Genomic DNA, 15,332 nt, shown 5'->3' with positions numbered 1-15,332 from the left:
GTCGATAATTCATGATGCGTGTTTCAAATGGCATGCGACAGCAGTGCAGAAAATGTTTGCTCATTGTGCTGAACAGTGGTTAACATGAAGAACTTTGGTTTTGTCCTGAATGTCTACAGAATCGGCACAGATTTCGAAGATTGTATCGTTTGACCCAATGTGTGGTAAAGTGGTGTTCGAAAGGTACATGTGATGACACTATTTGTCTCTTAGTATCAAAGACATGCGGCGGAAAACAAGCTGGAATGTACTTTTCGGGTGAATGTTTGATTTAGAGGTTTGTTGCTAGTTCAAGTTTCGATGCATGATGAGTGCTGCAATGTGAACTATTTACCCAGTTCAATTTGCATCCGTGATACACGGTTTTATCGTTCCGGGGAAGAGTACGGTTCGTTGGCCTAGTGGAAAATACAAGCGCAACAGATGGTGATTGAATATGCCGCTACAGACGCTTAATCTATGATTAGAGAACAATTGGAAATAACGAATGCAAGGAACGTATATTTCAAATGTCGTTCTGTGTTTTGTTTATGATTAGCGATAAGACTGGAAGTCAAATTGTCACCTTGTCTTGTTGGAGAATTTCTTATGGAATTCTGCTCAGAAAGTAGTTTAGGTTTCTCCCCGATTCACTGCTAATTTGAAATCATCAAATATTGGGTTGGGGAAAAAGAAATGTCGTATATTGTCAATATATGGCAACTCTTAAACATAACTTGTGTTGTACTTATCGCATCGGTCATACGGTTATTTAAAGACGACAATCTGTGCTACAAGCAGAGATGCCAACTTTCCTGATTTTTCAGGATTTCCCAGACTTTTTGACACGTTCCCTGATGCCCTGACAAACACTCAATTTTCCCTGATTTCTCTGAAATGATCCTGATTTGTCCTGATTTTTTACGTTTCGCTTTATTAGAATGAAAATTATCCGTAATAAATATACGAAGTTTTCCTGGTTGGAAAATGATAATTGTCATAATAGCCTACATAAAACAGCTCTACAGTTCGCACTTGTATAATGCTTAACCTTATTTGTTTATAATCTATATACTCCAAAGCTTCATCGCTTTATTCGCTCTATCGGAGATATCCTGTCGACATTTATTAAACTCTGAAGTTGGCGTGAAAAACCAAAGAAATTTTATCAGATTAGCACGCCAAAAGGCAGTTTCAAATCATTATATTTTGAATGAAAATAATTACTTGTTTTTTGAATTGTTAAAACATAATTCTTACTTTACAACTTTGTCAATAAATCTCCTGATATTTCCACAAAAACTCATTATCATTAGCATAATCTTTCGAAATTGATCTCGGAGCTGAACTTATTCTCGAAGCTCCATTATGAGCTTCTACTAATCAAACAGTCGATAAATTTCCACAACTACTGATCGCAACAAACTAAAAAAAATTCCAGAATTTGTCAATTCCATAGCCGTCGTGTTCCATCAGAGGCTGAAATGTGCTATCCCACCAGCTAAACTAACCGGATAATGCACCTACAGATTACCACATGTTAAGGCCCCTGGGAAATTGTCTCAAGCACACGAACTTTGACACTATGGACAGCATAGAACATATCTTTCTTCTATAAATAAAACAGTTTTCGACGAGAAAGCAAACATATTCTGGTGGATTTTTTTTAAGCTGTGTGAAAGATGACGAAAGATCGTGGAACAAAACTGTGCACATAAATTTCAATAAATGTATGTCTGAGTATAAAAATCATGCGTTCGTATTTCCAAAAATTGATTAGAACTTTCCGGACAACACAATATGAGCATCCTGATTTCTCCTGATTTTAATTTTCATTTTCCCTGATTTTTGAAAATAATGGTTGGCAACCCTGGCTAAAAGTGTCGTTTTGACAGTGTTGTGATTGTCTTTTCAGTCTCAAGTTATAAATGGCAACAAGTTTGCGAACAAAACGGCGCATATGTGACTTAAATTGGATAATTTTAAGTATGTTAAATAGAGCGACAAATTTCGATCAGAAATACGACATTTATTTTTCTCCAACCTTATATGATTCTCATCATCTCCTCGAAGAATTCTGATTTTTTATATGAAAAAATATTAGAATAACTGATTCTTTGTAAATGATGTGTAGATAGACAAGGCGTCTATCTACTGGAACACATTGACATCAGCTTGTCCTGCCTTGGAAAATGTCCGTCTTAGCACTTTAAGAACCGGGAAGAAATCTGTAAGACATACGCCTGGTGCAGCAACCAAAAAACCAGACGGGTTTTGTATACCCAAAATTATCAATAGGCTCGAGCCTAAATAAATAGATAGGTCTGGTTAATCTTAAATAAACAAAAAAACATCTTTATCGCACGATCCTTATTGAGGATCGTGTGAGTCAGATAAGGCCGGTCGATGCCGGGCCTAAATAAATACATTTCTCCTGCACGATCCTGTTTGAGGATCGTGTGATTTATAGCGTCTAGTTTTAAGATAAGAAATTTTGGTTTATGTTTTGGTGTTACGATAGCGGAGAGCTTATCGTAAGATTAGGTTTCATTAAGAGGAATGAGAAAAATAAAAGGGAGTCGATCGTGAGCCACGCAGGAGAACGGTTGTCTCCTGAAAACAAGAAGTGGTGTTTTCTTGTGTTTTAGAGTGAAAGAAAGTGCCTTGGCCGCCGGTCCGCTACATTGTGGTGACAGCGGAAAAAAGTGCTTATAAGTACAGGGCCAATTTCTGACTGGTGAGTTGCAGTGTGTGGAGTGCAAGAAAAAGAATTGGGTCTCGCTGCGCGTGCCAGAAGTGAAGCCGTAAAGAAGAAGAAAAATTGCTCCGTTCAAAAGAAGACTAGGGTTTTCTCCAGCCAGCAATCAATTAATCAATCGGCATATGGTTATAGTTTTGTGTTACTTCATTGATAAACCCTAGAGTGTAGAGAGAATAAATTCCGTCATCATCCCGTGGTGAAGAATACAGTGGCAGGTCGGCACCTACGGTTAGCTAAAGTTTGATAAAGTTCCGGTGAATTGCGAATTTCGAAAAAAAAAAGTAACGCGAAAGTGAAAATTATCTTCCGAAGAGCAACACCGCGAACATCAAACAAAAAGAAGCACAATCGAAGACATCTCAATTACAAAATATTTATCGGCTCTCCGAAAATAGAGCGAATATTAAAAGTGAGCGACAATAAAGCGAGAAGAAAAGAAAAAAAAACGCAAGTGTACAAGAGTGTGAAGGAAAGTGAAGTAGCAGGCAACAAATCGCTTGGTGTCGGTATAAGTGAAAAAAAGGAACTTTGTGGACTCTTTGTGTTTCGAAAACCGGAAAAAAAAATTATATTTCAGTGAGTGAAATAAAAGCAACAGAACCCGAGGAATGTTCCCGTGGAGAATGAGGATGTTCCAAATGTTATTGATAAGGTGAGCTTTATTTTTTTTCTAATTTTTGTATTACAAATACTTCGGCTTAATCGGGAATAATTTCCACATGGCCATAGAACATATAGGATTGACGCATTGATGCATATGCATTACATTCATTTTGAAAACATTTGATTTTGTGAATACATTTCAATATAATAGTGTATGTGGATTTTTAGGAGATATTATTCCAATAAAAACCCTAATATTGGCAGAAAATATCATCAAAAAAAAAAGTAAGGCTTTTAACTTAGAGTCATTCGTTCACTCTTGTTAGCAGTGTTAGTTGTTGTCTCGGTGTTATTCATTGGTTTTTTTTCTTTAATTTGAAACGAGAGAGTATTGCTGTTTGACGGGTGTACGCTAAGAGAAACGGGAAGAATATTTTGTATTGAGCTAATGAATGAAGAAGAGGGAAAACGTGAAACAATCCAGCAGGCGGAAATATAAGATAAATATTCCTAGAGGAATATAAGTGTGTACATGAATATAAGTTTATGGCTCATTTTGACACCGAACGCTAAAATGTTCGAATTAGAAGAGGTTTTCTAGTTACATACTATTTCAAGGCTTCAAAGCTGAAATAAACATCTTGAGTAATTTATAAAAATTAATTCACAAATGAGAGTCATCCATTCTATTTTTTTTGGTTCCCGGAATAAATCGCCACAGAAAACGACTGCAACAGAAACCACCGCTTATAAAATGTGTAGTAGGCTATAAATATTGTGGCGCGGTATTGTATTTCAAAACAAGAATTAACCGGGCAAACGTATCGCCCCAGGCAAACGTAACGCCCCGGGCAGACGTATACCGTCCGACGCTCGCTAGAGCTCGGTCGGACATTGCTAAAGGATCGTATCCTATGTTTCAAACTAACCGGGCAATCAGTGGATCCCAGGTTTGCGTGCGAGACACCGCCGCTTCCGACGGCGGGTCGGCGGTGGACTCGGATTGCGTCATCTTGGCGGCATGGGCCGCCTCGATTCCTTATCCTCGCCAAATGGGGACTTCGTCCCCATTACATTGTCCTCAGAATAAATTTCGAAAAACGAGAACAAGAGAATAAATTTATAATAGAAATGTGAGGCACATGATGTTTTTCCCGCGCCAAATATTTCTAGCCTACTACACTTTTTCTAAGCGGTTGTTTCTGTTGCAGTTGTTTACTGTGGCGATTTATTCCGGTCACCATTTTTTTTCTCGGCATTTGGAACTTTGTAAAGAACACCCTAACAAAACACTTTTAACAGTTCCGTTTTTGTGGAAGAATTGGGGCGGTAGTCATTCAATGAATTGGTTTTTCAAGTCAATTATAATTTCTAAACTCATACAATTTAGTTCGCTGTTGCACAATATATTCTTTCTTTATATTTATTGAAATGAACTTCAAAGGGTGTGAGTTTAAGTGGGTGAATGTTTGAAAAAGCAAACGTCGGTTAAATTATTGTAATATTATTATACAAAAATAATGAGATCGCGATGGATTTCAAATCATCGTATAATCGGTTCACACGAGAAGTGAAAGAACGATTTATTTACTTCAAAAAAAATATTTCTAAAGATGTTGCCGAATGGAAAGGCAAATTTGCTCCAACAGTACAAGCTGATGATAAATTACAGAAACTTATAGGTACGATCGAAATTTGCAACGAAATTAATAATAGGATAGAATCTAAATTCCTCGCATTTGAACGAAGAATTATAGAACTAGAAAATGAGAAACACCAGATGAAGGTGGATATAAAAAACCTTCAACATGAAAAATGCCAGTTATTAAACAAACTGAGTAATTTTGATGAAATAGAACAATCAAACAAAAAATTGGAGAATAATTTGGACCGGGAAATTAGCGAAAAAACTGGCTTGAAACTAATAGTTCAAGAAAGGCTTCAAGATATCAGTCGGCTAGAGAAACGACTCAAAAATGAGAAAAATTCGCACTCAGTTATTCAAAGCACAAAAATCTCGCTAGAGAAAAAAATTGAGCGCCTGCAGATGCAGCACTCCGAATCGAAAAAAGCAGACGAAATAAATACTGCCAATTGGAAAATCAGGCTCAAAGAAAGCGAAACGAAGCTTCAAAATGAAAGATACAAAAATACACAGCTAACGGAGAAACACTTACTATTGGAAGAATACAAGCGGAAAAATTCTGGAGAAGTCGAGGAGCTGCGCACGTTGCTGCAAGATAATAAGTCCGCTCTAGAACAAGAAAAAAGGAAAAACAATCAAGCAAAAACGCAGCTAAAAGCACTGATAAAAAGGAATCATGAACTCGAAGAAAAAAATAAAACGACAGAGAATCAATTGGAACTGTGCGCTAGTAATAACGCCGAGTTAAATAATACAAATGAGCTTTTGGACAATCGATGTCGATCATTAAAGAACGAATTGACAACTAAGGAACAAGAAAAACTATGTTTGATCGACAAAAACAATTGCTCGACGGACGAAATAATGGGATTGAAAAACTCGATTGAGGCACTGGAAAAGAAATTGAAAAATCACAATGAAACCAAAATGGAAAACCATCGTCTGATCACATTGATTGGACAGTTTCAGGTAGAATTGAACACTTTGGAAAAAGAAAAAACGGATCTTATCGTTGCTGCTAAAAAGAAAGAAATGGAAGATTGGAAGAACAACGATATGGAAACAAAGAAGAATAATGAACCAAAGAAATCAAATCTGAACAGCAGACAGGAGTCATTTATAAAAATAAGATGGTAATATCAAACAAGCTATCAAGCTAAATATCCCCAATATTTGGATATTTTAAAAAGGGGCAATGTGGGAAAATTTTCTAATTGATGTGGCTTTATTAATTTTTTTTTCTCTTCTCGAAACATAAAGTGGAATCAAAGAAGGAACAACTATTATTAACAGTATTCCATCAATTCTGTAAAAAATGCTAATTTCGTTTGAAAAAACATTTCTATCTCCCATACTTCAATAGTATGATCAGGGAAATATGGGGAAATGCACTTATCGAATTTTAAATGTGTGATTTTGAATTTAAAACAAACACACTTTGAAAGTGGGATTTTTATAAAATGCAAAATTTGCATTTAAGTTTATGAGTAATTAAAAATGTGGGTCAAAATTATATTATCAAACATAAAAAAGAAACATAATAGCGCTATAAAGGCGAAGATAATTAATGGAAGAGGAATACACACCCTTCAAATAATTGATAATGGAAGAGGCATACAAACCCTTCAAATATATGAAGAAAGAAATAAAAGAGTGAACCAGAAGATGTTAATAAACATATTATACAAAGAGATATTTTTCATGTAGCTGCAAAAGCTCAACAATGTTGGTCGATAAGACGTTTTGGGAAATTTTATGGAGAAATGATAATTTTATTTTTTTTTTCATTCAGAATTGCTAAATTACAGAATTGAAGGAATTAATTTTGATTCTATGAAAATTGCGAAAGTTGTACCATATTTGTCTACAGCCAATTTATAACAAGAATGTGTCCATCAATCGCAATAATAGCTTTTGAATGTACCGAAGGGCTGGAAATCCAGGATTTAATCCCTGTAAGGACGTTTATATTCAATAATTGCATCTAATTCATAGAAAATAGGAATGTGAAAAGCCAGAATAAAGAAAAGTATGTGTTGTAGAAAAATACAAATATTTAAAGAGTTTATATATCCATAATAAATAAAGTTCCAAGTATTTTCACAGATCCCACCTAGGACCTACAAAAAGAGGGGGGAGAGACCGCATGTTTTTAGGACCGGAACAGAGTGACGCCACACATCAGCAGAGAGGAGAAAGACGCGATCTATCAACAGAAGAATGGTAAGAAGGTTTAGAAAAAAAAACGGTCAAAAAAAAAAAAAACATGAATAAATTTTCAATAGAGTTCTGGATAAAATACACAAAAAAAAAAAAGAAAAGAGAGAAATGTGTTAATGAATGAGAAGAGAATAATCGAACACGTTTTAAAAAAGTTAAATCAATTTTATTGGTAATTTGCTCAAAAGCTAGAAATATTAAAAAAGATCGGCAATGTAAAAAAAAAACAAATCAAAACAATGTATGAAATAAAAACAAAGAACGAAACAATGTAAAAAAAAAAAGTTGTAATTACGTACACTGTAAAATGGTCAAACTGGTAAGACGAAAATTAATTTTCAACGAGGAGCGAGACGTGGTCAGGCAGGCAAAGACAGATCTCAGCATACCGCTGATGGGAAGAGGAACGATTCGGCATCCCAGCCGGTTGTTCAGGATGGATGGACGACGAGTCATGCGGAAGGTCGATGGTCAATGGTGATGGGTGCTGGGCAGGACGAAGCGAAAACAACATGGAGCGATTCGAGAGTCGAGGAAAGCGGGAATCGTGATCACCATCTGATCCTAAGGACACTGAAGTGAAAGTAGTAGAATTCATGATGGAACTGGATTTCATAATTGGAGTAATGACTTTGTACACTTTACGTTGAAGTAAAAGATTACAACAGTCTAAAAAAATAATGATTATTTATCGCCGGAAACTGATGATAAAGAGAATAACTCGGATCCAGATAAGGATGAACAGGATCTAAAATAAGGATCAAAGATGAACTGGGAGAGATGACATTTAATGATTGGAGAGCCTAAACTGCTATAATAGCAAACACTACAATCGGAGCAGCAAATGAAGCTCTAAAACTAGCAAACAAAAACAAGTTCTTGAAGTTGAATTTCATTCCAACGAAGATGTGATGGACTAAAGTACCGTTCTAAAAGGTTGTTCAGGAATGGAACCCAGAGACACGCAACAGTGGATCAAGACGGATGAGACGGCGCAACGCGGAAGGAGGCAAGCGGCAACTCACACCTAGTACCAGAGACCAACCAATTGACGAGTCACCAGTCGACGGATATACGGAGCGGAAGAGGAGTAGCCGGTGAACAATGAGAATCTTATATAAAATAAAAATTATAGAGTTTATGCAAATGTTTGAAAAAAAAAACAAAACATTATATTTACAAATATATATTATATTTACATTATATTATATTTACAATTAGGAAAAATTCAAAAAAAAAAAAAAAATACACATTCATATATAAAAAAAAAAATCTATTGCAAAATATATATATATATATAAAAAAAGAAGAAGGTTGATAACAATATTAGCAGGTAGATAGGAAATCTAACCTTTCGAACCAATTTTAGGGAAAACTCATCTAGTTTCCCCTAAAACTCATTGAGTAGGGGGATATGCAGCAACCAAAAAACCAGACGGGTTTTGTATACCCAAAATTATCAATAGGCTCGAGCCTAAATAAATAGATAGGTCTGGTTAATCTTAAATAAACAAAAAAACATCTTTATCGCACGATCCTTATTGAGGATCGTGTGAGTCAGATAAGGCCGGTCGATGCCGGGCCTAAATAAATACATTTCTCCTGCACGATCCTGTTTGAGGATCGTGTGATTTATAGCGTCTAGTTTTAAGATAAGAAATTTTGGTTTATGTTTTGGTGTTACGATAGCGGGGAGCTTATCGTAAGATTAGGTTTCATTAAGAGGAATGAGAAAAATAAAAGGGAGTCGATCGTGAGCCACGCAGGAGAACGGTTGTCTCCTGAAAACAAGAAGTGGTGTTTTCTTGTGTTTTAGAGTGAAAGAAAGTGCCTTGGCCGCCGGTCCGCTACACTGGTACCGAACGTTTTGACTTGTGTGAAGTTGTTTGCTCTACATGTAAGTTTTAAGGAGGGTTTAAAGTTTCCGGTTCATTTGCCTCTATGTGTGAAGTTAGCGGATGAAAGTTCAGCGAATAAAAGTTGTTGTTGCGTGCAACTTCCCGATATTTTTGTCCACTACATCTACATACATCGAAATTCAAATTTCAAATATGTAAAATGTTCCGTGTAAATCCATGTAAATTATGCTTTAAAGTGATTTATATTCCATCTTCATGCGTTGATATTTCACGATTTGAAAGCATTTCAAAAATCGCCTGAAAATTTCGACTTTGCATTCTGTTTGTTTAATTTTTTTTCGAGTGTGAAAAAGTTCTATTTCCATTTTATTAAATTTAATAATTTCTCTCCTACAACTTGTATACATTTTGGCCCATACCTTTTCCCATACCCTTTTCCGCAAACGAAATTTGGCTGAAAATTGATAAAAGTATTCTCTATCCAATGAGTATTATCTCAAAAATGTGTTTTGGGTCCATACAAATAACTTTCTTAAATTTTCTTTAAATTAATTTATTTTCCTCATACAAGTTGTATAGGTTTTGGGCTATAAACTTTCTTAGACCAGTGGTTTTCAACCTTTTTTGCTCAATTTACCACTCCCCCCCCCCCTTACAAAAATTAATTCCAGTGCTTCACCCCTATCAGTATTTTGCAAGAAAATCTAGTATACCAATATATAAAAAGTAGTATATCAGTAAAGTAATGTAAGAATACAAAAGCTGTTCAAGTTATATTCGCAACAAATTTGATTTTATACTTGTATCTGACTACAAAAAGGTATATAAAGTTTGGCAAGTCAGTATGGCAATTGCACCTGAACGATTTCCGCCAAAATCGTAATTCTTGAGAACGTTGTGGAAAAGCACACCTCATGTCTTCGATATCCACTCTGTTACGATATTTTGTTCCCATCAGCAGCATTGTAGGAAGTCCAGATTCACATAACTTGCACGCAAAAGACAACACTCGTAACCAGTGTTGCCAATGTTCCAGTTTAAACTGGATTCTGGATTCTTGACTGGATCGATCAAACAGTTAAATCCTAAATCTTCCAGTTTTTCAAAATATTATCCAGTTTTATCCAGTTTTTTTTATTTTTACCCATTTTATGTAAAAAAAAACACAATGTATAATTATTATCCCTCTTTCACCCTTCGTACCCCCCGACGAATTTTGTTTTTTGACATTTATCGTTCGTTAGACCCAAAGTATATTTACCTTAGATTGATCTTTCTTTATTCAATATTATTTCCTGCTTACACTTCTGAACTCATAACGGTGTTTTGTACATAGCAAGAAATCTTACACAAAAAAGTTCATTGAGCCCGCGTTCTATGCTGAATTAATATAAACATCAGATGTTATAGGTCCTCCTAATGAGTTCATAGAGTCAATGTGCTCCATTGGACCCTGCTTCAGTTTATTTCAAAAGGATATTGGTTTCTCTTGGTCACTCAAAAGATTTTAAGTTCTGAATAGCATAATATTTCGTATGAGCTAAACTCTCCTAATAACATGTTGTACATGTATTACGAACATGTACATTCTGTGAAATATATAAAGGGAATTTGTGTTTTTAAATAAAATAATTTATTTGTCGTCTAAATTTATATTACCGCATTCAAAACAAAACAACAATCCCACGAAGCGGTAATTTGAGTAAGTAAAAGTGACACAGGCCATACCGCCAGTAATTATGCGTTGGATGAACGTGGTATTACAATTTGATCGTTCAAACATGTCTTCAGCCACTTGATTGCAATGAAACTTTTGATGAAAATTGAGCTTTTTTGACACTAGTAGTGTTGCGACTTTTCTCATGCCCATAACATTAACCAAAATATGACGAACTGTCTCGTGAGAGATATTTTATTCAAAAGCTAGCACTCTCAACCTTAAATGACGATTTCCGAGCATCATTCCTTCTATTTTGTCGATGTTTTCTTCAGTTGCAAAGGATGATGGTCGTCCTTGACGTGGGAAATCATTCATCTCTTCTCGGTCGTCTTTGAATTCCTTATACCATTCATACACCCGTGTTTTCGACATAGTTGAATCACCAAATGTATTCTGCAAAATTTTCAACGTTTTGGCACAGGAAATTTTGTTTGCAACACACGATATCTTCGAGCAATAGAATGATTTATACCGAAAATTGCAGAGCAACAAAAAAATTATAATTTGTTCCTAATGACGGTGTTAACCAAACTTAATGATAGATCATGCTAAAAATTGACATTAAGATCACTGACAGCAGTGCCAACTTAAAAAATGAAAAAAAAATCAGCAGGAAGATTTGAAATTACAAATTCCCGGCATATATTTGACAGAATGTATATTTTTTCAAAAATACTTCCTCAAGGAAGAGGAAATACTTGAGGATACCTCCTTTTGATCTTGACACCAAAATTTTGTTTGAGCAAATCTGATACAAAAAGTAAAAGACCAAAGAATAAAACCAAAAAGTTTTTGAAGAGAAAAAGAGAAGTAGTTTTTCAATACCAAAATTTGTTAATTTCAACATCACTTGAGCTGTGTCGTTTTGATATTGGATGTGCTCATTTTAGTGATGGAATAATATTGTGGGACCTAATCAAAAATTATTCTAGTATTTCTTACACATAGATCACTGCATAAATCAGTACACGGAGGCTTTTCGTTTCAGCTCCCATTCGTTGCAATTTCGTTTGTCCTTATTCAAATGTTAACGGATGGGAGCTAAAACAAACCACGCAAAAACTTCAAACGAAAGGTAAGGTGAGACTCCGTGCATTGATATATTGATTTTTTTCAACGTTTTTCGTGAGTGCGAAAAGCTAGCAACGAAAATGGTCAAAAGAAACACAACAGAAATGTCAAAATGTCGCCTTAGAAGAAAAAGAACAGATGTATGGTTCGATGTAGTGATCTATATCCAGAAACCGTATCCCCATGCACTTCAATCAATCACATTATTGAGCAGTTTTGCGACGATTTTGTTTTATTTATAAGCATTTTTAGTGAGTCTAGATCAGAAGATCTTCAAATATTGTGTTACAGTAATGTTCGAGTTGATGAAAACGTTATTTTGATCTGTTCGAATTTTCCAGTTTTTTAAAAATATTATTGGCGACCCTGCTCGTAACGTTTATCCCGCATATCAGGATAGGAATCGACCATTTGTAGATCGATGAGTTTGTTCTGAGATTGATCCGAAACTTTCGTGGCTGCTAGCCGGAAGGCATTTCAAACCATGTCCATATTTGATCTTTGATATGAGGAAAATATGTTTCAAGTTTAACTTTTTGTATAAGTCTTGACAAATGATGTACAATTTACTTTTTATGATCTATTGTACTGTTTCGTCGTCTGTTTCATCATAATTCACTGACGAAAGTCTTTCAACAATTGAGAAGTTTGAATATTACATTTCAGATTTGGAAATGTTTGCCGAGGATCGCAAATTTTACCGTATCCAATAATGTTTTTGTGGCAATTTTCGCGAATCATTGTCATCTTCAAAGCGAAGTAAATGTGCAATATTTCCTTGCATAATTTCAAATTTGATCAAATTCCCCACTAGGGGGAATTCCCCTCTGATTGAAAATCACCTATTCCGACCAATGGAAATTTTAAAAGAGATAAAAAAAAGATAGATAGATAAAAATATTCTATATCGAATAAGTACTATCTCGAGAATGTGTTTTGGGTCCTTTAAAATATCATTTTTTTTCAATTTTGTTCAAAATAATTAATTTCTTCCATACAACTTCGCCTATAACTTTTCTAATGCCCTTCGATTATTAAAATTATGGCTGGAAGATAGGTAAAAGATTTCTCTATCAAATAACTTCGATAGCTCTATTCGAACAACTTTTTTTGGTTTTCAAAATTTTGTATATTTTCTTATATTGACCCACGCTCACATTTCAGTCTATAACTTTTCTCTGTCACGTTCAAGAAACAAATGAATTATGTGGAGAGATGAATGATTCATTTCTTTATCTAATGCCCATGATTTTGAAAGTTGTTACTTGATAAACAATCAATTTATTTCAACTGAAATAATTCATTAAATCCAGCAAGACATTGAACAGAAACTTACACGCAACAAAAACTTGTATCCGTCAATTTCACACAAGGACGTAAAGAAGGAACGCGAAAACGAGAAATCTCGCGGTCCGCAAAGTGTTAAGCTATACTGGGGTTCTCTATTTATTCAATTGTAAATAAGTTTTTCTCCTATATTCCATATATTGTTATTGAACATATATAAATTTAAGAAATTCTGATCCAATGATTAAAAAAAAAAAAAACAAAAAGGTATCTTCAAAAAACAGCTCGATGAAAGTCTACGTCTGCAGGAAATAAGATTCTTATTGTACCAAGTATTTTTTTTTTGGCATTTTTCGTTACGTGAGTGTTTTATCATCATTTTCCTTTCATTTCATCGAATCTGTGGTAAGTTTTCTAATTTTTACTCTAGAAATGTTGATGTTAACAAAATACCAATCAAGTCGGGTAGGACGGACACTCCACCAAAGAGAAAGACGAACATTTTGAACACAATTTGATTATCTCCTCCTTCTTATTGTTTTCTAACTGGTAGCCATGGACGACCCAGCGGACGGAAGTATATGTAAAATCTGCGAGGAAAGGTTCCCCCGTAAACACAGCATCATTTAATTGCAACATTCCAAGGACAACACCCATACGGCTCCTCTAAAATCCCAATATTTCACCACAGCTAGGACGACTTCCGACAGTTTCCAATCAGTAGCAAGAGCAAAAGCTAATGCGACATTTCCTCGATCTAGAAATGAGATTGTATAGGATTAACATGGTGGAAGTCAGATCATTTGCCTGCGAATTGGCGAAAAACACGACAATTCAACCTAGATGGCTGGAAAAGCCTGGCTTAGCGATTTATAAAACGTAATCCCAATCTATCATTCCGTATGGCGGAAGCTATCTATGCGGCACGTACTTGAGAGTTCAATAAAATCTCTGTCGCAGCCTTTCATGACTTATTGGAAGATGCACAGAAAAATCCTAAAATCATGGCAGATCGGATTTTCAACGTCAATCATATTTAAGGCCTATTTGAAGACCTCCAAAGTTTACTGAGTACATCTACTTTAATTTCAAAATTGTCCATCTTTCCCCCAAGTGTCCGTCATTCCCGACTCTTTTGTATTTTTTTAAGGATACCGAGCACATTAATTTTGCAAAATTTACGCTTCGAATACAATTTTTATTATAAAAAGAGACTTGGACAATCGATCCGTGATGAAATAGCTACATTTTTTGTGAAATTCGTGAAAAAAATCACTTTTACTTAAGATGTCCGTCTTTACCGCCCTTCCCCTACATGTAACACTCCTCCTCGACGAAAACAACTATCGCTCTCTATATTAGCACGGATGCCAATTGCGTTTCTTTGTCTTTCCAGCCTAACTCGCTTTCATCATCAGGTCGGCTTTCGTTTCAGTTATTGGTAGATATTGCTGATCGATTATTCTTTGTTCACGAAGATTTTTGGTAGAAGCATGTCTCTTAGTATGCATGTGTTTAGATCTCCTTTCCAAACGATCGGACTCCACCATGTTGATATGCGATTCGTTGTCCTCCCACACGACGATTGGGTGTGCTGGTCGACATAAGTTCCCGCACCCGCAAAGGTTTCTGACATGTAGGCAGCTGAAGCCATAAACTCGGCCGCCCAATTAGGGATATGAGATATATATTGAACATATATTGAACATGTGTTGGTTTTTTGTCCTTGGGTACGAAAGTGACCCCGTTGGCTTCGTAGCACTCCAGGACATTTTTTAAATAGTGGAACGAAGCTATAGATGACCAGAAGATCGTAGGGCTCTGCCAAATCAAGTATTTCTTGGCAAACTTTGTAAGTTTCTGCTTCCTCCGGAACATCAAACTAGGTGATGCAATTCGACGTGAAAAAGGGTGTTCACGTACTAGAGTACCTCATTAATTTTCTGGTTCTAGACCCGTGTCGATTGTTTCATCCCTTAAATACTACGTTTGTTTCAATCTGTTTTGTATCCAGGGGTGACATACAATGACATTGGCATACAAAAAAGTAAATTTTATGTTCATATGTTGCATTACCATGTTGTCTCGATCAACAATGGTCAGAATGACACAAAGTGTAGATTGAAAATTTCTTCCTGTTTCTTTATTCCCTTCGTAGCTCTTTCGGGTCGTCGCAATTCATCTCGT

At 35.5% G+C, this 15,332-nt stretch overlaps 1 protein-coding gene across 3 annotated transcripts; it reads left to right on the top strand.

Moving 5' to 3' along the window:
• Positions 1-134: 134 nt before the first annotated feature.
• Positions 135-8,425, top strand: LOC129764831 (uncharacterized protein Y116A8C.11-like). 3 transcript variants are annotated; one of them, XM_055764355.1, is made up of 2 exons: positions 135-183; positions 3,136-8,425. In XM_055764355.1, exon 2 carries the CDS (start codon positions 4,875-4,877, stop codon positions 6,123-6,125), a length of 1,251 nt encoding a protein of 416 aa, XP_055620330.1. In that variant the 5' UTR covers positions 135-183; positions 3,136-4,874; the 3' UTR covers positions 6,126-8,425. The 3 variants fall into 3 exon arrangements, with proteins under 3 accessions (XP_055620330.1, XP_055620329.1, XP_055620328.1); XM_055764354.1 differs by having other exon boundaries at positions 3,053-8,425; XM_055764353.1 differs by having other exon boundaries at positions 172-277; positions 2,628-8,425.
• The last annotated feature ends 6,907 nt before the right edge of the window (positions 8,426-15,332 follow it).

The sequence above is a fragment of the Toxorhynchites rutilus genome, chromosome 2 (genome assembly GCF_029784135.1).
Source record: "Toxorhynchites rutilus septentrionalis strain SRP chromosome 2, ASM2978413v1, whole genome shotgun sequence".
NCBI lineage: Eukaryota > Metazoa > Arthropoda > Insecta > Diptera > Culicidae > Toxorhynchites > Toxorhynchites rutilus.
Note: the sequence above shows the minus strand (reverse complement) of the source record. Positions and strands in the feature narration are given on the sequence as shown.

Bases quoted from the DNA above. Each gene is read 5' to 3' on its own strand.
- LOC129764831 (XM_055764355.1), top strand. From the start codon at position 4,875: ATGGATTTCAAATCATCGTATAATCGGTTCACACGAGAAGTGAAAGAA.